The sequence below is a fragment of the Haliaeetus leucocephalus genome, unplaced genomic scaffold, assembly GCF_000737465.1.
Source record: "Haliaeetus leucocephalus isolate CR32 unplaced genomic scaffold, Haliaeetus_leucocephalus-4.0 Scaffold195, whole genome shotgun sequence".
NCBI classification, from domain to species: domain Eukaryota; kingdom Metazoa; phylum Chordata; class Aves; order Accipitriformes; family Accipitridae; genus Haliaeetus; species Haliaeetus leucocephalus.
In genome coordinates, this window is record NW_010972631.1 from 895,016 (window position 1) to 920,549 (window position 25,534).

Consider the following 25,534-nt stretch of genomic DNA (forward strand, 5'->3'; position numbering starts at 1 on the left):
ATGAGACTGCAGAACCTTACCACCTTTAGCCCAAACGACTCCATATACAGCGTAACCTGACTGGCAAGAAACCCCTTGGTTTACTAAAAAAGTCACCTCACTTGAACTTGCAGATTTTTCCATTTTACTACAGACAAACATTACTGGTACTAGACTTGCTCCTTCTGGGGCAAGTTACCTTTCACAGGAAGATGAAGGCTACCTTACCTTTACAATATGAAATAAAACAGGCCAGGGACATGTTTGCAGCCCTCAGCACTGGTACAGCTATACGCTTGGATGCCCACATCCCTGCTGCCTACTGAGACCTGCCAGTGTGCCATGCTGCTGTCTAAACCATGTCAAGGATAGCTGCACAGTTTTGGACCGGAGTAATTATCAAAGACCACACTAATTAATTTAATAATATGGACAACTATGTTCCAGTTTGCCGGTTCAAACCATGGGCCTCTTCAGTTTAACAAGAGCTGTGCAACTTCCTTCCTGTTAAACTATTTCTCTATTTATTTTATTCCTCATGTTATCTCTTGTGACTCAGATGGGTTTGCTTCTGGTGGCATAGCATAGTACTGTCAAACTCTGATGGGAGAGCATGTGCCAGCCACTGCTGAAACTTTATCCATCTTTCCTACCAATCAAAGCCAATTTTGCTCCTGAAACACCTCTTGATTGATTTCATAGATTCTTCTAAGAAATCCTTAAACCTGTTACTTGGCATGCTTTTTTGCTGCTGCCTCCCTTCATGAGGACAAATTGCTAAAGATTATTCTGCAGCTGGTTTCAGAGTGAGAAATGCCTTTAGTACAGTCAACTACTGTATGTAGATAGTTAGCTGGCAACAGACTATGCCTTAGAGAATCCCTCAAAATTCTATACCTGATGCTCTATGATTTCATTATGTGCATCTCCATAAACCTTGCTCTCTGAATTTCCACTTTGGAAAATTTTCCAATATTCATGTCCATTAAGAGTTTTAAAACCGAATCCTGTAAAAATATGTTTGTTGGATAGAAGCAGACCTATTTGTAAGAGCAAATTGGAGTAAGACTCTCAAAGGGCTGCCAGGTACACTCTCTCACTGGAAAGGCTTGGATACAAAAAGGTCTTTCTCCTCTGTAATATTCCACTCAACACTAACCCAATGTTTCTAGAAAAGAAAAGGAAAGTTGAACGAACTTCATAAGTGGTTTAAAGGTTTTATGTAGTTTGTGAAATTGTCCATTTTCTGATCCAGTCATGTCCACTAAGAAATAAGCTATATGTATTTGGAGCAGTAATTGCATCAGAGCAGCAGCTGATTGCTTCCATGTTTATTGGCCAAAACATCAACATAGCTACTCATTTATACAAAGTAACGGAAGTCAATTTTAATGCTGCTTCACAGCATTTGTACTTGTCAAGCCATTAGCCAACAGTTCCAGAAAATGTTTTCATTTACCTGAGGTTTCACAAATAAGACTGTAGATTTACATACAGTACATTTTGCATATATGTATCAAAATTCTTGTTGGAGACATAAATTACAAACAATGGTACAAAACCACTCCAAGCCAACCTTTGTTCAACAAGAACATATGTGTGTGAATTTTACAGTTTTATTTTTTGCATTACTCTTACAGTAAGCAAACTATTTAGTTTATACAAAATAAACCCAGAGTTTTATATAGTTAAAAAAATCATCTTTGGCTAAACAAAGCTCTCTCTATTTTTATACATATATTTATATATATACACACATCAGATATTTTACATGACCACGCAGGAACCTGTACACATACTTAAAATAGACAGAACATTAAAAAAAGTTTCATAATTTACAAAAAAGGAATCCAAGTCAGAACCAAACCAGTCAAACCCCGCCACCCCTATCACCTGTACAGATAAGAAAGTAAATAAACACAGACAAGGAATAAACAACTTTGTAATAAAATACTGCCTGCTTCTTTGAGACAGAGAGGAAGCACTTAAGTGCAGAGAAACTACTTCCCTCAGTGCCTTCAGTACTGTGCACATTCTGATCTCTAACGATATGGTTAAAAGAATACTGTTAGTAGAGCCTGATTTTTCCACAAACATGAATGCTACTCTGCTAACTGACTACTCTTGAGAACAGATTCAGTTAGATTTAAATCTCCAAAAAGTACACAATTGCCACAAATGTTCATTAAGAAAAAGCATGGGTAGGTATACAAATCCCCCCCTGAAATCACTAGGTGCTGCTGGCGTAGCATGGAAGATGACACTTGATCATCAAAAGCAAACGTTTTAGAAGCAAGCACATAAGATGGAAGACTGCCAGAACTGACATCATCACCTACTCAAGTCATTCCTTGTAACAGTTTCCAGAGCACTGCCTAAAACAAGGATGACGCACTGTTTGGCAGCATGACAATCCATTCCATAGGTCACGTTTACAATACTCCAAAGGTGTTGGTGGCAACATCACTGACAAATTACCTGATGGTTTATTAGAATGAGAAGTCTGTCCCATTCGTTGGAGAGGGAGCAAAAAACCATTATGCTGAAACTGAAGAAGTGGTCATTGGATTCTGAAAAAAAGCCAATTTAATCCAAGTTGAAAGGCAATGCACTAAGGTGGGGCTCTTAAATGAAGTCTAACTAAACGTAGCAGATATTCTGACTAAATACAGCAATTCCGATCCTCAATAAAGAAGAAAAACTCAAACATCAATGAATTCATAATACAAAAACCTGTGCAACTTCCAGGAATGTTTCCTAGGGGAAATTAAAAAAAAACAAACGCTTTTTAGAAATTTGGGATAAAGCAGCAATATATGAGATATGTGTGTCTATACATATATATACATACACACTTTTAGTATGTACTAGTAAAACTGGAAGCAGTTATAAGAGTTCTTTAAAATAGAACATAATGAATTTCTAATATACTAAACAATTTGTAAAGATAGATACAATTGCTGTCAAAACATGCCAAGTTGACAAGCTTTTGAAACTGCTTGTTTTTACAGAAAAGTTTTTCTCCTGGTTAGTAAGTATAAAGTCACATTTTATAAAACTGTAAAGGTCTGTTTCTAAATTAATTTTAAAAAGACAATCACTTGTCAATTTTTATATATATTTTTTTTAAGCAAAACATAATGTTCATTATGTTGAAGACCTAAATTAAGTACCTTTCCCAGATGTAATCTGGAGCAGAAAAACACATTAGCCTTTTCCGACGCAAAAAAAAATAAATTAAAAAAATCCAATACATTTTTCACAGAAAAAAAGTCCCAACTATTCAAAATTCAATACTAAGTCTTTTTAAATATCATCAGAACTGCAAAATGTTTTTAACTACAAGACAGTTCTTTGTAAATTAGTACTCATTATGGCATTTCATGATTTAAAAGAAACTGAAAAACTGGTCACTGTATTAATGACTGGCTTCACTCTCTCACAGAGGTTGGGACTCATTTAATTTGACTTCAGAAATCAGAAAGTTAGGGGTCTAGACTAGGCAACTGGCTTAGGTTTTCTCCATTGTCAAGGACGACAGATGGGTATCCTCAAAGAGAAACTCATTCATCTCTGTTGAACAGTGGAGTCATTAGAAATGGCTTAGATAATGTGCTTAAAGTTGAAGACAAACCCTACACTCCATGCCAGATTCTCTCCTTGAAACCTACTATAAGCAACTGAAAAAGCAGCAAGAATCACCTATTGCTTACCATCAGAATCCAATTACTAGATAAGCAGCTTTTGGAATCATTGCTATCATTGCCCTGCCTTATTTTAAAAGAGAAAGGCCTAACTTCTTAAAATATGTTTCAAGGTAACCAAGATGACATACCTGTCATTTTCCAGGATTATCCACCAACTGGATTCCAAAGCACTCTTATTTTTTAAAATCATAGTTTGACATCGCCATACGCAGTACTTCTGACAAGTTAAGCAAGGGCCACCATTTTCACTTGACTGCATGTCCTTTTCTTTGCTTATAGAACACATTTAACCAACAGGGGATGTCACCCCCTTGAAGTGATACTGCTCCATTTGTACATGCCCATTCCTTCCTAGCCAGTTTGTATGTAAAGTTCCCTCTGTGTTATTCTGACAAAGCACTTCAGAGGAAACGTGGACAGGGAAGTAAGTAATTAACAGTGCATCAGGTTTACCAAACTTAGTATTCTGACTTGGGTACGTCCCACTAATCCCATCATTTGAATGCAGTGGTTGTAGTCCATCACTGCTGGTGACAGCTAAAACCCTGTAACCATGAAGCAACTTGGTGGTAAGTTTACTTGCACTTGGATTTCTTGAACAGCTTCATTAACTGCTTGAATCTTTCTGAAACCTAATGGAGGACAAAAAAAGACATATCATTAAGGCCCCACACTTCCATACCTACCAAGAAAGACTGATCTGATAGCATAAAGTTTTTTAAAGAGACCACTATTTTGTTTTTTATTTGCTTCCAATAAATTTTAGTGGGAGAATTTTAGGAGCACTATTAACAAGTTACTTGGATGTAGGAAGTCTTCCTATACATCTGACATCCAGAACAGCCTTCAGGTTAACCAGAGACCTAGAGCCAACTACTGGTTTAACACAGGTTCCCTTACAACAGGGAGGAAAAAAAATGAAGGCTTCAAAGTCAATTAGACTTGAATTTTGCCAGGTGTAATTGTGAGTAACATTCAAATGTGAGGACAAGAGCTTATTCTGTACTCCACAAAAAGCACAGTTTATTGGTTATGTTCTACCCTCTTGTACAACTGCTGCTTCAGGTATTTATGGGTCATCATGGAGTAATTTCCCTACTAAGGATTTTACAAAACTGGTCTGTAGATAAGAGTCAAACATCTTTTTGCTGAGCTGTCCTGGTTTCAGGTGGGAACCGAATTAATTGTCTTCCCAGTAGCTGGTACAGTGCTACGTTTTTGAGTTTGGTATGAGAAGAATGTTGATAACACACTGATGTTTTCAGTTGTTGCTAAGTAGTGTTTAGACTAAGTCAAGGATTTTTCAGCTTCTCACACCCAGCCAGCAAGAAGGCTGGAGGGCATAAGAAGCTGGGAGGGGACACAGCCAGGGCAGCTGACCCAAAGTGGCCAAAGGGGTGTTCCATGCCATGCAATGTCACATCCAGTATATAAACTGGGGGGAGTGGGGGTGAGGGGATCGCCAGTCAGGGACTAACTGGACATCGGTCGGCAGGTGGTGAGCAATTGCATTGTGCATCGCTTGTATATTCCAATCCTTTTATTATTATTACTGTCATTTTATTAGTGTTATCATTATAATTATTAGTTTCTTCTTTTCTGTTCTATTAAAGTGTTCTTATCGCAATCCACGAGTTTCACTTTTTTCTTCCCGATTCTCTCCCCCATCCCACTGTGTGTGTGTGGGGGGGGAAGTGAGTGAGCGGCTGCGTGGTGCTTAGTGGCTGGCTAGGGTTAAACCACATGAGCATAGCTACAGCTTACATAGTGACCTCATTCAATTGTAAGTTAGTATTTCTTATTGCTATATGCATATTGCTATAGTGTATCTATCATCCACCAAATACCTAACCGGGAAAAGTGGCATAAATGCACAGATAACACTGTTTTATCCAATCATCCACCCCAACAGCTTCTAAAACCCGCAAAGACTCTGTAACGATACAACACAACATCCTAAAAGCCAAATTCTGAGCACGCAGGATTTCCTAACTTAGTCAAATGGGTGCTTCTCTTTTTAGATTTGCAGGATAGAGACTAAGATAGAAATTCAAGAAGAGTACAAAGTTATATGCAAACCTCTGGAAATATTCTACATCAATTTGATGTTTGTGTCTTTTGACATTTCTTAATTAAAAAGTGAAAGAAAAAATGAAACATTTTCATTAAAAACGTCTCTTCTGCAAAATCTTGGTATTTTTTTTTTTCCAGCTCTAATTTTAATCCTTTCCTAATTTATTAAATGTGTGCAAAGGCTTTGGGCCTCTCCAAATTGCCTTTCTTTATCTAAGTGCTGATTCAACAATAGAAACAATCCTGTTGCTCCTGGCTTATGATTGGACACAGCAGTTTCAATGTACCAGTTAAACAGGTTACTGAAGAATCCCTGGACCATAATATCCCTATAATGTCTATTTTTAAAAAGTAAGAACTGGGAGAATCTAAGATTCTTTTTCAAGAACCCCCCAACAAAAGACATGAGGAAAAAACAACTCCAAATTAGCAGATGTCCGAAGTTTTTTGTTCAACTACAATCATAAATGTAGCAACATAGTTGTTATCAAATATAAGAATGATAGCACCTACCTGATTTGGGCTTTTGTTCAGCCTAGTGGCTAAGGAAACAAAGGTTCTGCTCGACGGTCCTTTTCTCTGACATTCCAGTAAAATTTCCCGGTCATCATTTCTATAGCAAAAATGCGTTTTAAAAATATTAATACATATATATGTGTATATGCACACGAACAAAACCACCCCAAAACATATGGGCATATATAAAATTCTGAGTATTTCCAAACTACGGAACATGAGTTCAAACAGCAGCAATGAATTTATGGATGATCCTCCCCTCTACCAGCACAGAGTAACAGAGTCATTATAAACAAGTGGTAGTGGAGATTATGCTACCCTATTAGGAAGGGCAGGATTATTACAACAGAGTTAGCCCAAAACCAAAGTCATCAAAAGAGTTTTAAACTTCTGAAGCTGACGTTTAAGCTTGAATTGAAAAGAACTCAAATTCAACAGTAGTTCTAGGCAGACCTGCCTCACTCTGCATGGCTAGGTAGCAGCTGTCACCTAAGGCCCACTGTCATTTGAAGATGAAACAGAGACGTGTTTGACTTCTGTAAGTGGCTTAATGTAACAAACACACTCAGAGCACATCTACTGTTCACATGAGAATAAAGGACCAGGAGTCTATTCTTAAGTGTGTCACCGATTTGCAGTTTGTCTCATTAATGAAGTTAGGTATATGTAAAATGTATAAAGACACAGTCATTATACAGCAGCTACTATGTATCTTTGGTTGAAACCTGCCATATTCCAATAAGTTATATTTAATTTCCTCTATTTCAAAGACAAATATAATGACTAGTTATTTAAATAAACTTTTTTTTTGCATAGTTCAAAGATGGATGAAGACTGTGACACAGAAAACCTAGTCATATTCATAAGGAAAACTGTAATAATCTCTTCCAATCTCATTGGTTTGCATGTTAAAAATTGTATTAGCTTTCAAAGTCTTTTTTCTGTGAAGTAGTTGATTTTCTTTGAAAATGCTACCTAGAAACTTACTTTATATCTGAACTATTGTTCAGAAAAGTCTATCCTGAAAATTTTAGGAGTCCCTTTATAAAGTGTTGATTATATCAAGTTGTAGCAAGAACAGCAAAACCTGCTAACTACAGTTTCTTAAGGATAACAATACACAATAACTTGTATCTTTGACACATACCATCACCTCATTTGTCACCCACATCCTACTAACTGGAATATATGGGCTGAATGGTTGACTAGTACATTTCTGCAGATTGAGCAGTGTAGACCCTAAAACAGAAAACATGTTTGCTCTCATGCCTTCTGTCAGCGGGGGAAATCTTTAGCTGCTCTCCTTTACCCAGTCACCAATGCTTCCAAGCCTTGCAGGAACATCAAAGACCTGCATCCCCTACCAAGCCTGGCTGGAATTTTTGGACAGGAAAGGAAATGGGCAGGGGAAACAAAAATTACAGATAGTGCAATATAGTAGGTCTTGTTACCTTAGCCTATAAGCTTTAAAAACAAAAGCAAAAAGTACTCTTGTTTTGGGAGACCTGGGTAAGCAATGTAATTAGTTATGATGTATGGAAGTCACCTTCTTTAAGGCAAATCTGATTTAACCTACCTAAGAAATGACTAAAAGTTGTTCTCTTCCAAAGGCTGCTAACAGGATTACATGAATCAGTTCATCTCTTAAATTTGTTTTCCCCTGGACAACTGTTATAGAAAATGGATAAAATACACTTTGGCACCTTTCAGTGCTACTCTAAGAGAAGACATCAACCTCATAAAGCCATCCTCCACAGATAAAGGAGGCTCCCACTCCACTATTTACAGGATGTAGAGCTACCAAATAACTTCAGCCACCAGCTAAATATCCTTTTCTTCCCACTTTTCAGTATATCATGTAGTTTAAAATAAACCTAGAACAATCAAACAGATCAAATCAGAAATTACCTCGTCCAGGAAACTACTACTTCTCCCTTCTTTTTAATGATGTTTTTGGCATACAGACTAGGTGATGATGCAGATGAAGCCAAAGGAGAAGAGTCTTTGTTCTGCTGCAACTCATTCTTCTTACTGGAACATTGTTTGGGAGCTGAATTTACCTCTTCAGACTTCACATCACTTGTATCACTCCCTTCACCTGCTGATTCAGTTTCTTTTCGTTGCCTTTTTGAGTTGGAATTCTCTCTGACAGCCTCCTTTTTCCTTTTTTTACTAGCTTTATCATCTATACTTATCTGGCATCCTACATCAGTATTTGAAGTGGATTTTGTTTCAAAATTACCTTCACCTGCCACAGTCTCATTCGAAAGCTCTTCCGTTAAGTCTATAAATGCATCAGAGCACTCTTCCAGTTCTTCCTTTTTATCACCGATTTCTGAGTTTCCTGTAGAATTTTCCTGAGTCCTGTTATCTGCAGTGAATTCCACCGCATGACATGAAGTTTCACTAACAATATCATCTGTTAAGTCTATGTATGACTCTATACCGCATCCAGCAGGAAAAGAAGCTTGAGATCTAACACGCATTTCGTTTATGTTTTCAGATACTTTCAATTTGTGTGCCTGAGGTTGCTCAGAGCCTTTATCCGGGCTTTCAGTTTCATGGCTCTCTGTGTTTGAAGATTTTCTACACGGTGCAAGCAACCCAGCAGTTTCTTCCTTTCCAATACTATTATGTGACTCTCTTAGAGGCTGAGGTAAGGCAGGATTTTGTTCTTGTCCAGTGCTGACATGAGGCAACTGATTTGTCTTAACCAGATCTGGTTTGAGAGCTTCTTGCACAGCAGCTGCTGTGGCACTCTGACTGTCCCTTTCTTTTTCCCCACTTCTCATTTCTTCTTTTTCAATCTTGGTTGAGGATGCCCGTGCCTCCTTCACTGAAGCCACCTGATCAGATGCTGGTGAGGTAGATGGCACCGCACGCCTAATCTTTACAATAAAATGATCGTTGGATTTCTCCATGATCACTGCTTGCATTGGTAGGCTGGGGCGACACTGAAAACCAGGAGCAACAGGCCGACTTGTCCACGATGAAGAACAACTTGATTTACTGCTTGAGTTATCAGATTCTAAAGCCAAATGAATGTCTTGTTCAGTGGCATCCTCCTCTTCAAGAAGGGCATCTTCACTGTAATGTGCGCTGAGAACACCCTCGGGAGTTGAGCTAGAATTATTCTCAGGTTTTAGGAAGCTGAGGTGAGCATCTGATTTCAAAGGTGATGGAATAGTTAAGGAAACAGCCAAATCTTCAAGGAGGACAGAAGAAACAATTGATTTATTCTTTTGTAAATTGCATTCATCTTCTTTGCATGCAGCTGCATTTGTAGGAACCTCAAACATACAGCTTTCATCTAATACATCTGGATCAACAGACATCTGAAGCCTAGATGCTAAAGAGGGAGCTCTTACAGGTGAAACAGTAGGTGAGGTAATATCCTCTACTGGTCGAGATCCCACACAAGCCTCCTTTGGAGCAATCTCTTGCACCAGTCCAGCAGCATTACTTCTGCATTTATGACTGTCTAAAAACTGTTTTTCTGGAGTCCTGAATTCCCACTCATTTCTGTCAATATTGCCACCATTTTTTTCCAAGAGATCAGAACCTTGCAATAAGCTTTTGAAAATTTCACCCATTTGAGCATCACTTACAAGATTAAACGTAAGACTGGATGCTTGTTGTTCTGTGAGAAGCTCATAACCAAGATCAGACTTGTTAGCATCTCTGGATAGCTGGAATCCTTCCTTTTCATATTTTACACCCTTCAGTGGAGTGAGAGTGCTTTGCAAATTATTCTCTTTAGAGAGGTGCACTTTGGTTTGGGAATTCCTCGTGTTATCAATGGAGTTAAGACATTTTGTAAAGGCAGTTTTTGGCGCATCTGTTTTATTTTTCTCATGGTGACACTTACGTCGTTGATAATCCACAATTTGCTTCGAAAGGATATATTCTTCAGGCTTTTGAGATCTGGGTTTCAGGGACTTTTTTCTAGATCTTTGCACATAATTTTTATGACTGATCTTGTATTTTTGCTTTCCTGCTCTTTCAAACTTCCCTTCCTCACTCTCATTTCCCACATTTCCCACATCACATAGTTTTATTATAATTCTCCTTATCTTTTCAAATAAGTAATCAAGTTGTTCATCTACAAATTTCCATAACTGTTTTTTCATATCTGATACTTGTTGTTCAAAAAGATGGTCCACTATTGCATTCTTTTTAACTTGCTTAAGTTTGGATTCTATAATATCACAGACATTCAATTTTAATGTCTCACCTAGTGTAGACATCTTGGAAAAGTTCAAGTATTTTATTAATGATGTAAAATTTATGATACCAGATTCTATAATTCTGTGAAAATGCTGAACTGGGAAGTGTACCTTAAACTTCATATAATTTTTCCTCATCTGTTTTCGTATAGCTCTTAGCATCTGCATGATTTCTTGTACATTTGAAGGCTCAACAATAACATGAACTATTTTTTCAAGACAAGCAATGCTTACAGTTTTATTTTTCTTCATATCTTTCGAAGATCTGAAAGTCTGATTTTTATGCCTCTCTCTGTTCTTCTTTGTACTTACTTTCACAGAAACAAATTTTCCATTATCTTCATTGCAATGCACAGGTTTATTCTTTTGATTCTGCGGACTGCTGGTCAAATTTCGTGTCTCAGGAGAAGCTTTTGGTCTTGACTTTTTTGTCTTTTCAGAGCCTCTTTCTGGCTTAGATTTTTCTTCATCTTCATCGCTACTTATGATTTCTCCTTCTTCTATTTCATCTGAAGAGATACTCAGCTGGGACTCCATCTCTAAGTGTTCATCAGACATGCTAACTGGCTTTTGATTTTCTTTGTTTACCTCCTTTGACAAATTCTTTGAGGGACAGACGACAACCGTACTTTCAGGAATTAAATCTATAAAAGAAAAGTTTGCTAATCACCATAAAGAATGCAATTATAAACAGACATTTTCAGAAAAACCTGGAAGATTCTCTTCTGTAAAGTGACTGTTCAGAACTGTTTGTCTGAAACTGCCAACAACAAGCTATAACAAGATTGGGTCATTTGCTTCAGTAGCTGCTAGTTTAAGGGATTTTTCTGAGCTTCAAAGGGCCAATAAGACCTCAACATTTCACCAGAAACATGTGATCTCTCTCACAAATATATTCATTGAAAACAGAAAAATCTAGCAGTTTCCACCAGTTTTGAACTTCTTTCCATTTACTTTAACAAGTTTTCTGAACACTGCACAAGCTGAATGTTAACTTTAACATCATTATGGACTAACATTTACATACAATAGGTGGCTTTTTCTTTTAACAGTTTCACAACAAAAACAAAATGAGAAGAACAAATGACCTACTAATGTCTGCATTCAACTATCTTTTCCAAGGCTGATAAAAAGGTTGAGTCTTTCAATAAACTGACCTACTAAACAAAAAAGAGTACTAGGCACTGCACACATGATAAAACCCCTATTTCAGTTTTTGATGCATTTAAGATGACCAGCACTGTAACTAAGCAGAACAGCACAAAAAGCTTTTTTTCTTAGAAATTTTGGAGAAAGCCTCCAGTTCAGGCTCCTGAATGACAGGAATGAGGAATGACATATGTGAGAGAAAAGGCTAAAGTTCTGCCAAATGTAGTACGCCTTACTCTGCCTCACAAATAAGTTTATTAAATGTTGTATATTTTTGAGATATCATTAAATATGTATTTAATCATTATTTAAAATTCAAAACATGCTATTTTGTTAAGAAAAAAAAGCAATTACAGTTAGCTACAAAGCAGCATGTTACAAAAGATGAAAAGACAAGCTCATTTCCATTGTACAAAAATTCCACTGAAGTGCGTATGTATTGATTAATGAGATTTGCAGTTAATTTTAGGCTTGCTGGGCACTCTAGTTAATAAACCACTCATGTTCAATAGCACATAGATTAGACTGCTTAATGACCTCTAACAAACATTTAATCTCATAAAAGATCATATATAAACTCATCTCCATAAAAAATGAACTTGTGGTTTAACGCTTCAAAGCAACATTTGAAAATGTTTACTTTATACAGATTCTACAGGAGCAAAAACATATTCTATCACTGCCTCCATTTCAGTTCTGCAAGGATCAATACCTTCTCAAACTAATCACTTCAATATTTTGACAAACCAAAGTATAAAATGAAAGTGGTCAAACTATAATATTTATATATGTACCCTTGTCCTGCAGAACAGCAGAAAGGTGAGTACTGAATTTCAAGGCCAAGAGAAACTATAGCCTCCTGTCAATTTAACCAATGCAGAACATTTGACACCTATCATTCATTAGATCACAAAGACAACTAGGCTTCTAACTTCAGAGCTGAAAATCACTGCTTTGGAATTTAGTAGCAAGTTCTGGACAGGATGGATTTGTCTAATTAGTAACTCAGGGAAACACTACGAAATTAGAAAAATACTTTTATTTCATGTTCATCTACTCTAATCCCAAAACTCTCGTGTTCCCCCAGATATTTCAAAGAACATAAAGTACTGCAGGAATGAAATATAAACTGCTAAAGGAATTCACACTTAAGAGAGTAGCTGTCTCAAGCACAAGAGACAGAATTCCAGAGTAAACCACACTAAGATTTCCAAAAAGACATAAGTATTATGGTCTGAAATATAAGAAAAAGGATTTAAATGCCACTCTACCATTCCGCTTCTAGTAGGAAATCTATCCTTCCAAGAAAACTTTTTAGTAGTTGCAGCAGGACATTACAGGAAGTTAAATTCACAGAAGTAAAAGATTTAAACTTTGGGTCACCTATCTTCTCTTCCTGTGAGTGCTCTCATTGCATTTTATCTCTCTGACATCTTATTTAGGAGTTAGCTCTTACTTCATTAATGATAAATCCTAATGTCCTATTTGTTTTACTTTTCCCCACCGACTGACTCACAGTTACAAAATATATATATAAAAATTCACACTGAAATTAATTCAAATGGAAAGCACAGCCTTCTCTTAGCTGACTTTCCTAGAAATTAAGTCTCAGGTACTCTCCAGCTATCTCACAAATAAATACTTGAAAGAATATGATCCTAAGTAACCTTTGCTGCTACAATTTCAGAGAAAAACCTAATGAGACCTACTCAGACCTAACTGCAATTAAGAAACCTATATGTTGGGTTTTTTTTAAAGTTAGTATGTAACTCTTATTTCAACCACTTATCTGTCAGTAGTGACAAACTCCAACTTTTCTAGCAGTAATGTTCAATTGGCTACAGTCCTGGCTGCACTGTTAAATGGTTCCAGTACAAACAAAAAGGACCACTGAGGCTTATACAGCTTAAGAAGAAACAATCTATGCTTTTGAGAATGCAGTTAAAAGAAGTCATTTCTGCTTTCCATGAATGGATCTTCTTAGCCTTTATGTAGAAAATAAATTAGAATATACATAAACAAATACCTTTGTTATAACTCTTCACAAGACCTTTGCAGGGACTTTCCATCTTAAGTGCTTTAGCCAAGGGTCGCATTGGACTGTTCAGTGGGCTGATTGCCTTTGGAATATACCTCAAGTGATTGAGATCAATACTCAGTATTGAGCTGTCATCATCAACAGGAACTGGGTTAATCTCTCTCTCTTTAGTTCTAGGATACATCTCACCACTAAGAGAAGATGCTGCAGTACTGATTTCAGTTAGGTCTGGCTCCAGATCACAAGCATTCTGGTCAACTAATGGTTCATCCTTATCGGTTAATGTAGTTCCGTCAAGTGACCGAGATGTACTCATATTCATTTCACAGATACCCTTTTCCTCAACGGGACACTCAACATCTGCAGCCAAGTGATCATTGTCCTTCACTACTTCCATTAAAGAGTCTGGTTTTGTTTCACTAATATCATCTGTCACATCACAGGACTCCAGGACACCAGAACTTTTGGCTTCCAAGTCAAGGTTTTGAGAGCCATGTTGGTCTGCTGAGCTTTCTATGTCAGCAGCTAGCCTTGTTTTATCTTCCTCTTTCTTCTCTGTTGTGGACTCTGGAAGGGCTCCCATACTTTCACTGGCAGGTTCAGACTGTGCCACTTTTGCTGCTGGTACATTATCATCCTCTATGACGCCCACTGTCACAGGCAAGTTTTCACACTCTGCCAAACTCCCTGCCACCTCCAGGGGCAAAGATGCAGGGCGATTCAGATCCTTCACTGCCACTGCTGTTGCTGAGGCTTCCAATTCAACCACATCACAAGCCTCTGCTGCTTCTGACAACGTTTCAGCCTGCATCTCAACAGGAACCAGTACTTCTGCTGCTCCTGGCAAGGCTTGGGGCTGTACCTGACCCACTTCTGCTTCTGGTAAGGTTTCTGAGCTCATTTCATCAGTTGCCACTGCTGGCAATGCTTCAGACTGTGCTGGGTCTGCTGCTGCTACTTTCAAGGCTTTATTTTCAGAATTGACAGAAACAGGCAGTGCTGGTTCCACACTGCTTTGAGCTGTGCTGTCCAGAACTTGTAGTGTTGAATTAGTTTGCTCTGTGGGACCACAGTTAATAGCGTGGGCAGAATCTAACAGTTCTGCCTGCAGCATGAGCTCTGTACTTCCCTCAGCAGTGGCCTGTTGGGAAGGTGGTTTAAATCCATCCGTTGGAGAGAGACATTGTTTCTTAGCAGGAGAAAGAGTTAAATTTAGCTTTTCCATAAAGCTAAGTTTTAAATCTTTGCTCTTTGTGCCAGTGTGATCATCTTTAGTTTTGGGAACTTTACGGTCTTTTAAGCTATCTGCTACTCTGGATGTTTCTTCTAGCTTATAGGACTTGTTTCTCTCACTTTTTGCGACATCTGTACCTTTCTTGGATTCTTTTGCAGATTGGTGTGATATCTCTTTTGCAACTCTTCTTTCATTTCTAAAATGTCTATTTTCATCCTGATTCTCTCTTTCTCTTTTCCTTTTTTCTTCAGTTCTGTGTCTTTCTGATTTGGAATGTGCTGTTTCCCATTCATACCTACTACTATTTTCCTTCAAGCGTGCATATTTATGCTCTCTGCTGTTGGAATTAGGTGAAGTCCTTCCTTCTCGAGCAGTATGATCATTTGCTCCCCTGTCTCTCTTGCAGTCAATGTCTTTTCCTTTTCTAGACTCTTCCACACGACATTTACGTGATTCATGAAGACTCTTTGAATGTTCATTCTTTGAGTGTGGACTGCTCCCTCTACCAGATCTCCTTGGCTGCTCTTGTAGCTTTTCATTTGTTTTTTTTAGGCCAGCATTTTTTTCATCTTTATCGTGTGTTTTAATGTCTTTTTTTAATACATTTTGTGATCTCTCATCAGCATACAATTCACCTCTTGTTTGAAATCTGTCTTTACCAGTAGTTTGTTTCTCCCAGGAAGAAACACCCCTTTCTACTCTTCTTTCTATACCTGGACTGCATTTGAGTTTCACACTCTGACTTTTTTGTTGCAACTCATTTTTACTGGCCTTCTCTGAAAGGCTTTTCAGCTTTTGCTGAGGATCTGAATTCCCCTCTTCACTGTCACCATTGCTTCCAGTGCTCTGATGTACTTCTCTTTTGTATTTGTTGACATTTCCCCTACTGTACTGTTCATTACTTCTAATTTCTTTTCTTTCCTTTCTGTTATCCTTGTTGGAACTATGGTCATAGTTCGGTAGACATGTATGAGTACCATCGTTGCAGAGCTCATCGGGAGGGTATCTCAGTAAATATGGAGTGTTTCTTTTTTCAGAGCTAGACTTCCCATTGTCTGTATTATGAGATGAGTAACTGTGGTATGTATCTTTTAAACAGTCATTTTTCATTCTATGCTCCATCTTTATATTGTCACCTAATTCAGAAGGTCTGAATTTAGAATCTTTTGTTTTACACATCTCAGAGCACCTTCCATTAGTTGATCCTGGAAGGTATGTTCTGGTGAAACTACTTCGATGATTGGGAAATTCTGATAGCCTGTTTATAAAAAGAAAAAAAAAAGTTACATTATTTTAAAATGTATTTAAACATAACTAAAGCTGAACTGCAATGAATCCATATATCTCTAAAAAATTTTCATGCTTTCTTTCAGCTTCAAGCTGAAAAAAAGGTGGGATAAAAATAGAAATTTAATAGTTTCCATTAGCACATAGAAAAAGAATGCAATTTGTATACATATTTTCCAAATGAAATTCATCTAAAGAAAAAGCAAGAACTGTGGAAAAATACTGTATTTGGTCTAATTAACAATTTCAGTAATTCAAATTAGTATTTCATTGTCCAGCAATAAAAAGCCTTTCCCTATGAAAAAAATTGTTCTTTACATCATTAGTGATTTTAAAAAAATAATAATTAGAAAAAGAGCAATTCAATAGTTTACTATTTGGTAAACTGGCAGCCTAAAGAATAGGTATAATGTGACTGTTTACCCAGTAAGCAAATAAGTTACCATATTTGGAACCTGCTGCAAGCTACAGAAAACAAGTAGTCAATTACAATAATCAAGCCTCATCAAGGCCACATGCTACTGCTGCAAGGTCATCATAATAAAAAGAAAAAAATTAAATTAAAAAGGGCACATGTAGCCTGGATGGCCTGAACTCTTACTCATTACTGACAGAACTTGTCAAAGTTGCCTCATCAGAAAAAAAACCCCACACAAAAAACAAGCAAACAAAAAAACCAAATAAAAACCCAAACAAAACTCCCCCAAACAAAGAAAACCCCCCAAAAAACCCCAACCACCAAAAAAAAAACCCCCCAAAAGAAACAGGCACTTTTCTGTCATATTCAGCAATTCATTAAAATGACATGATTAAAGACAATGGCAACATTCTTAAATACTCTCCGCTATCTAAAAAGAATGATTGTGTCTAATCCATACAGAGGGAAACATAAGTAAAAGTCACACCACCAAATGATGGCAGCAAACCACCAAATGTATGACTCTCTTTTTAGAGAGTCAAGGATGAAGTGGCTGCTACACACAGACATTTGGTTTTGGCCTGAAATTCTACGCTGATTCAGCATCCAGTTGTAAGGAATCACTTCCAAGGGCAAATAATAATTCCATATTTATCTCCAATACAAAATGGGGTTAGTTTTGCTTTATAAAATTGAACACTTCCTATGGGCCAATACAGTAAATTTAAATACGTAATGATCAGCTTACACAACTGGCTCTACTCCAAAAATCTGACATTGTGATGTAAGCTGAATGTTGAACTAAAACAATGCTGCAGCTGTTGCAATCCAAAACCCTTTCCTATATTTCTGTTGAATTTTGAACTATACTGACAAGTTTTTTCCATGCTTTAGGCTGGCTATTAAATCTGCATACATGTTTGATGAATGTAATTGTATCCAAGTGGGGTTTTGGGTTTTTTTTTAAGTTTCTTTTGATTTTTGTTTTTTGGGGGGGGGGTTTGAGATAAGCACTAACAATTCCCCTCAAAGATATTATCTCTGAAGTAGTCTTTACAGAGAGGGAGATTGTTTAAGATGAACTAATTTATTATAGACCATGCAGCAGACAAGGTGTGCTTCTAAGACTTCAGAGTGCCACCTTCCCCACAATTTTCCATGATGGATGCCTCCAAAATACCTAGATAAAAATACCTTGTTCATAAATTTTCATCACTTTCAGAAGGTATTGCAACGGAGTTTGTAAACTCTTTAACGAGGTTGAGTATGCAAAATGAGAAAGTATTTTTCAAACAATTTAATTTGAAACCCAGAATACTACACTCAGAGATGTGCAAATGACAGCTATTGTGTTAAAGCCAATCAGCTGAAAGAATTACACATATTAAAACCTCTTGACCTCCATCAGATCGTATCTGGTAATTTTCTGTATTTATGAAAAAAAAAAAAAAATTGCATAGTTAAAATGCATACTCTATAGCTAGCTAGAGGCTATAATGTCAAATGAACTTCTTTATGACACCTTTTGGAGCAAGAAAATATCAAATGGTCAAACTGAAACACAAACAAACCATTGATGTGGCTGATGTCACACAAGTGACAAGCAGGTGACTTTGTGATAAGCTAGGGGTCCTGAATCTTGGGACTCCTGCTCTGATTTCAAGTGGTTCAGAAACCTTACATTCAGATACTTTCCCATCTATACTTCAGTATTTTCAACTCCTTGCAGTAAGACTAGTAGTACACAGAAATTACCAAGAATTCTCTAGCTGCTATCCCCCACCACTGGAGACAGGGCTTTCATATCTTGCCATGAAAACACTACATAGTCTCTTTATTTATTTTCATTTGTTGTGTGAAAAGTTCCATGGAATTCATGTCTGAGACCATAAAACACTAGTTCTGAAGCCGAACTGTGTAAAGTAATATCTGCTTTGAAACATGCAAGATGGTTAGATAACCCACCAGGAACGGGCAATTAAACAAAACAAATGAAAAAAGAATTCAGGCAAATAGTCACCATTTGGATTCCTCCTTGTTTTCTTAACTAGAAACCAAAGACCTCATCAAGCAAAGAAGATACTTATCTACTTCCTCTGTACCAGTACTAAACCACACAAACAATTCTTTACTAAGTAATGATTTTCTTCATTAGTTTTACTTAAAATACACATGAAAGTTTCTTACAAGTCTATAAACATGATCAGACAAAAAGCATGTTTCCAGTTCCACTGAACTGAACTGTACCTTTGATGGAGATTACTGATTTCTTCATCCTTACGGTTAATTTCCACTCTTGCTGTTTTGATAAGTGCTGAAATGTTCTTTTTGAGAGCTTGGTTTTCATTCTGTAGGATGACATTCTATTTTAAATATACATCAAAAAAAGAGAGCAACAGAGAGAGGGGGAGAGAGAAAAAGAACAAGAATTAGCTTGGGTATCCAAACACGTAATGAAAAACAGTGCAAGACAAGCATTAGAAAAAGTCCCTTTGTATGCAAACTGACAGTAAAAGATACAGAAACTGTTCTGGAGAAGTCAGAATTAAGTCAGAACTATTGCGATCCAAAGGAGCTCTTTTTTTTTTTTTTTTTTTTTTCCTTTTTTAAACATCACTCACGATTAGGCTCCTCTTTGTGTTCCTAGTAATTTTTTAAGATGTTTTAAGCACACAATTTATTAAAACTGAAATATGCCATAAACCAAGTAAGTATAGAGCTAAAAAATTATAATCCACCACTTTACTTCATTCTTTCACTCAATTTATTGTTTTCCTGGTCACTGTGTCAAATGAGAGATGCAGCTTTTAAGTACTTTCAGAGAAAGAGGGTAATTTTATTTCTTTCAAGGTATCAAAATCAACTTTGGGTGCTCTATCATTCTAATATTTCCCGATCTGATATTCTAGAACCCTATGTGTCAATCCTAGAGATAGTCCCTTCTCTTAATAATTGTTCTCAGCAAAGCCTGCTCAGAAAGGCAGACAAGCTTTGCAGAAAACAATACAAAAGTGTCACAGGGCAGAAGCTGCTTACCATTGCAAAGCGTAGAACCTTTGGGACTTACCTGTAATACACAATAGAGCATATTGCAGAATTGCCCAAGATAATGTGACTATATAGAATGGCACAGCATGTAGATACTAGCTCAAGTTGAAGAGCAGTTCAGCCTTATCAAAAGGGCACTATGCTCAAAGCAATGCAGACATCCTCTTCTAGTTCTAATGACAGCTCAGGTACCTTTGCAACCCTCTCCCTAGTGCATTAAAGACCTATTTTTTAAAAAGCAAGAGAACTGGATACCTTTCTGATAATTATTCATGTGACATGCTTTTTTTCTAATTAAGGAGAGAGAAGATAGCTTTTAAGCAACTAAAGCGTTACTGCACGCAACATCATGAAACAAGTGAATTTACCTAGTGATTTTGTCAGTAGGCTATCCTAGCAACTATCATAGGCGGAACAAGCTCCTAGCACCTACAGAGGTGTTTTACTAACCATCCACACGATGGATCAGTTCTGGAAAGCATATAAAATTAACTCTCTCTCAAAGCAATATTCAGTTCGCTTTACATAAATCATGACAATGTTGCCCTTTGAACTACAGTACCTGTGCCTGTATTTCCTTAAATTTCTTCATCAACTCTTTGATTTGCTGCTGACATTTTCCATATTCTGCCTGCAACTGTCAGAGAGAAGAATTCACAGCACAGAAGTGGACTTAATTACACAGAAAAGTTACTCCAAAGATTTATAGTTAGTTAACACAGTAATGTATATTACAAAGCTCTGCCTTTTTTTCCAGAAGTAACATATTAAAGCCATATTAAAACAAAAAGTTTCAATATGCTCCAACAGGTATACAAGTCTCTAAAACATCACAAACACTCAGATAAGAGGAAATTTATGTGTGCTTGCCCAACAGTAATAGGCTAGAGAGTAACAGGAAGCCATATTATTGTGAAATTAAAGACATGATTATCAAGGAGCAGGAGTTCTCAGAGCCCTACAGATGCGGACTTGCTTGTCAGATTTTATATAATACAAAACAGATAAGGAAAAACACAACAAAAAGTTACTACAAACAAGCCTGGACTACAAAAATAAGACTGCAAAGGACATACTCCTGTTGAGATCACAAAATCAAATAAAAAACATTTGGCATGAGCCCTTCTTTAAAAGTAGATGGTGACAAAACTTTCACAGAAGAATGGACAACTTCCCTATTATCAAACTTAGCAGTCAACTACTTTGAAACTTTCAAAGTGACATTTTCATCACTGAGTAGACTCCTGGAGGTTTTGCTCCTGCTTCTTCTATAGTGCATTATATCTGTGGATGTCTGTCCCTTTTATGCCAAAGCTCAAGTTAGTTAAGATGTGTCTTATGGACCAGGATAGGTGATGCTACATGAGTAAGTGATCTGCTGGTTTGCTAGAAGCAGTTATCATCTTCATCTTCTCAAGGACATTTAATGACATGTAAGATTAATCCATGACCTATCTGCTTTAGTCTGGTAAAATTTGTTGGGAGAAACGTCAAGACTAGCTTTGTATCAGACGTCTGAACAGATATTTAACTAGAAGGAAGTTACGGTACATTTTCCTATAATGTAGCTGATACATGAACCGCATGCAAAGGATGTTAAATGAGAACAGACCATGCATGTCACAGAGTGAGAGATTCACTTATTCTGATAAACGTGTTGGCATAACAGTTTATTAGCACACTCTTGTTTTTTACTTACTTAAAAACAGTTTCCCTATTTTTCCAATAATGTGAGCACACTGACAACATTCTTTGCACTTTACACAAGAAAATTTGGAACAAAAAACCTCCAAAACACCAGAATTATTTTTGTCACATTAGTACACACCTCATTGTAGGATGCTTCCTTTGCAGTCCCTTCTTCAATTAATATCTCATCAAATAAATTTAAGCTGTTTCCAGCTGGTGTAGAATTTGGAGCAGAATTGTCTGTAGAAAGAAAACCACACGATCTTATCTGGAGAAATTCCTACGCTGAATTTCAACATTTATGTTAGTTTTACTGGAAATACTTGATGCAATTTATATAGACATAAAAAGTGACGATGAAAATTAAAGTTCAACTGAAAATACTGTGTTAGAAAAATTAAGATATACAGGACACCTAACAACAAAGATAGGTGCATTTTATGACTGTCTAATAAGTTGTTTTAGGTCAAAGGAAAACTAACTCACAGTAAATCTACCTAATTCACAAAGCAAGAAGGGCTACACCTTAGCAGTGATCTGAGGTTCCACAATTCCAGAGCCACTGGATAGCAGAAAGCTAGAATAAATATGTACATCCTACAATACATTCAGCTTTTGGCCAGACTTCACATTGGAAACATTTGCAATTGAAAAATATTATTGAGAAGATTACTCAGATGCCAATGACCCACACATTCACAAATACAGACCAACTGATCAGAATCAAATGGCATTACTGTTAAGTTGGTATGAGGTTGAATACCATGCTGCTTGTGTTGAATAAATGTTCTTTGCTGCTTTATGTTCCCTCACAAACGTAAACTCCCTAGCATTAGTTCCAAAGAAATTAAAGAAAAACAAAAACAAAACAAAAACAAAACAAAAACCAACCCAACACCCAAACATCCCAATTATTTAGATAATGGTCCTTTTTCCTCAAATACACATCCACCAAATGTTCACCAAATACACATTACTGACAGGACCTGACTAACGGCATCCCTGAAATATAGATTCATTTGCAGACAAATAAATGAAGTTAGCTATCAAAGCTGCGCTGCAATCCTTTGGACAATACCATAACGCAAAGAGTTATTAACACAATGCAAGATGACATGCAAATAACACCTGTATAGAGCAAAAATCTCACCAATCCTCTTCTCAAATTTAAAAAAAAGGATCCCTCCGAACTAGACTATATAAAATGTTTGCATTGTGTTGTTATTCATCCTTGCATCTTTTACCTTTACTAAACAATGCATCTCAGTATGTGAAACACAGACTTAGAGAATACTTTTATATGCTGTAACAAATACAAAGTGAAAAGAGAGAAAAAGATGTATAGATGCTTTATGTCTGTAGGATATAGCATAGCACTTCCAAAAAAATTCAATGGCCTTATAGTAGTAAGGGCAGTAGAGAAACATTTGTTTAAATACTAGAAACAGCATTTCATTAAACAGTACACTAAGACTCCTAAAAAAGAACATGTGCTGAGTCAATTTCTCTCTTCCCTTCAAAGAGGTTAAAAGAGGAAATTAATTTACATTAGCATGTGAAATTATTGAGAAAGTAACAAAAAGTTAAAAGGATCTACCGAATGTACTGTATCAGACAGAAAGTATGTTTTGGAGCTCTCACTGGGGATTTAGTCATCAGTGACTGTTGGTTCTGGTCCTGAAGCTACTTAAAAACCACAAAATAAAGGTGGTTCTTCCATGGTAAAATGTCCTGTATCAAGGCACAGATAGAATAGCTAAGGTTTCTCTGCTCCCCTTTATATTACAAATTCTCTTAAAATAGCCAGTATCACATGAAAACTATCTTATAATCATTCAGCTAATGGATTTAAGAATTCTCTGCTGTATTTATAGAGTGTAACATATATGTTTTGAATTTAAACAAGCAGCTCACCAGCTACATGTAAACTTACAGCTAACTGTTGTTTTACTTGAGACCAGCCTAAGAAGCACAGAGACTCTATAATGCCAAGCAGCAAGATACAATCAACCTACCAAGGACTGTCAAACCATTGTCCAAGCCATCGTAAATATCCACCGAGCTCTCATCACCTTCCTTGAAAGGGGAAGCTTCTACCAAAGCAAAAAAAAAAAAAAAAAAAAAAAAGAGCCAAAGTAAACATTTAGTAAGCTCCAACCTATAACTTTCCCATAAAGTGAGTGTAGCTGTGATCCTAGACCAGTGGAGAGTAGTAAAAGTAGTAGCACAGAATTTTACTCAGCCAGCTACTGCTACTGTGGAGAAAAGATCTTTATTTCACCAGTAAGCAGAGAGTCTTGTAAGATCAATACCCAAATACTATAACAACTGTGCATGAAGCAAATGATATGGCTTTAAGTACAAATAAATTTTAAAATTATAACTAAGTCAACTTGATCTGAATTTGAAACTGTTTTCTAGAATACACTGAATACAAAAGTTATACAACTCAGAAACAAAAATAAAAGAATTAGTATGATAAAGCCACTACTGTTAAAAGAAACATTTCTCACTAAACAGAAAGTATTGTAACAGTCTGTATCACAATTCAAAAAATTTGCTTTAGTATTACCATCCATTCACACACTAACTGGTTCTGTAAAAGTATTTTAATCTAAATTTCCTCAGTCTCTCTTCATGTCTTTTTCCAATGCCTCACCGCTCTTGTCTCCTCTATGTGAATCTCTCCAGTTTGGCAACAAATATTATTACTATAAAGAAAAGTATCAACATCCACACTCCTTCTGAGGCTGGGAATCTCACAAATATGCATCAATCAACTGTGGAGCTGGAAATAATGTTAGAGTACCTTGATTGCTGGTACTATACCAGATGATAGTGCATTTGCTCTTACAAATAGCAAACAAAGGAACAATCCTCCTAACCATACAAATACACTCTTCATTAAGATACAGTGAAGGTTAAATTATACACCGTAAAACACAGGGGAGAGACCAGTTCCAGGCATCCCCTCAAAACACACTAGAAATCCAAAGTACACAGTTATGGTTTAAAATCCAAACTTACTAATAGGATACAGCTTACAATGATACTGTGCCAGGACCATTTAATTACAGTTCAAGCTCATCAGTGTTTGTCCCAACTTAAATTGTTTCCATTTTGTTTTCTAAGTTATTTTTGGACCTATTTATTTTGATAAGACTATGTTACTTCCCTGCAAAACAGAAAGTAATCTAACACGTCTTACCACCATAGCGGATATCAAACAGTCCCAGTCCATCCTCATCTGCTGCCATGATACAAACTCCCTATGGCTTCCCCATCTATGAGTAAAATGTCAGAGGAAAGACAACAGGTTAATTGACAATTTCAGAACAACATCATAAGACAGAAGCATCTTGAAATAAGCCAATTACACCTGAGCTACCTGTGGCCCCTTCTCTTCAACAAAATCCAACACTAGAATGAGAAAACTGTTACATCAAGATAACAAATGTAGAGCTCTATCAAGAAAAGTAAGAAATTATCTGTCCTGTAAATAAGCATTCTGAAGAAGACCTTCAGCTGTATCTTTTATTTGTATGCGTCGAATAAAGCTCCTAAAAAGAAATTTCGGTATGAAAACAAGCACCGCATTCTATGAACAGCTTATCTGAACGTATATCGTAAGCAGTTAAAATACTCTGATTTGATAATTCTGAGTTCTTCTCTGCTGACCATTTAAGAGCAAGTTTCCCCCGTCTGACACCACCAACCAAACCAATAACGAGCGGCAGCAGCCAAGAATCAGGTTGCCTGCCAAGGCGCAGAGCGATGCTCAGACGATGCTCGGCCACAGGACGCACAGTATCCGCCACGACAGCTATCGCAGAACGACTTTACGAGCACACGCGCTTGTGGCACTGAGACACGAGCACCTCCGAGGCGAGAGCAGCAGCCTGCAACACCGAGGCACCCGCTGCGTCGAAAAGAAGAGCTCGGGGAAAAAAAAAGCTCGGGGCAAGCGGCGGCACTGACTAGTGCCGAGCAGCAGCCTGCCAGTCCAGAGCCAGCGGCCCTACCCCACTCCCCAGGCCTCACCCTCCCTGCACGGGCGGGAAGGGGCTCCCGCCCGCCCCAATTCCTGTCACGGCGGAAGCGCCCGGGATCTCCCGGGGGTCAGGGCGGGACAGCCGCCGCCCGCGGCCCGGGAGCGGCACCCCAGCCGCC

At 37.3% G+C, this 25,534-nt stretch overlaps 1 protein-coding gene across 2 annotated transcripts in view; it reads right to left on the reverse strand.

The window, feature by feature from the left end:
- Positions 1-1,322: 1,322 nt before the first annotated feature.
- The window catches only part of CASP8AP2 (caspase 8 associated protein 2), a 25,139-nt gene continuing 927 nt past the window's right edge, over positions 1,323-25,534 (reverse strand). Inside the window, exons 2-11 of one of the 2 annotated variants that reach the window (XR_774227.1) lie at positions 24,573-24,648; positions 23,380-23,457; positions 21,504-21,604; positions 20,238-20,312; positions 18,875-18,990; positions 13,677-16,180; positions 8,184-11,145; positions 6,273-6,372; positions 3,815-4,318; positions 1,323-2,549 (exon numbers count right to left, since the gene is read on the reverse strand). Coding sequence is in view for 1 of the 2 variants with exons in the window: in XM_010565679.1 (XP_010563981.1) it covers positions 4,262-4,318; positions 6,273-6,372; positions 8,184-11,145; positions 13,677-16,180; positions 18,875-18,990; positions 20,238-20,312; positions 21,504-21,604; positions 23,380-23,457; positions 24,573-24,621 (6,042 nt within the window). In the remaining variant the exon portion in view is untranslated. Of the gene's footprint in view, positions 4,319-6,272; positions 6,373-8,183; positions 11,146-13,676; positions 16,181-18,874; positions 18,991-20,237; positions 20,313-21,503; positions 21,605-23,379; positions 23,458-24,572; positions 24,649-25,534 lie in introns of both variants that reach the window. The other variant, XM_010565679.1, reaches the window with a different exon arrangement.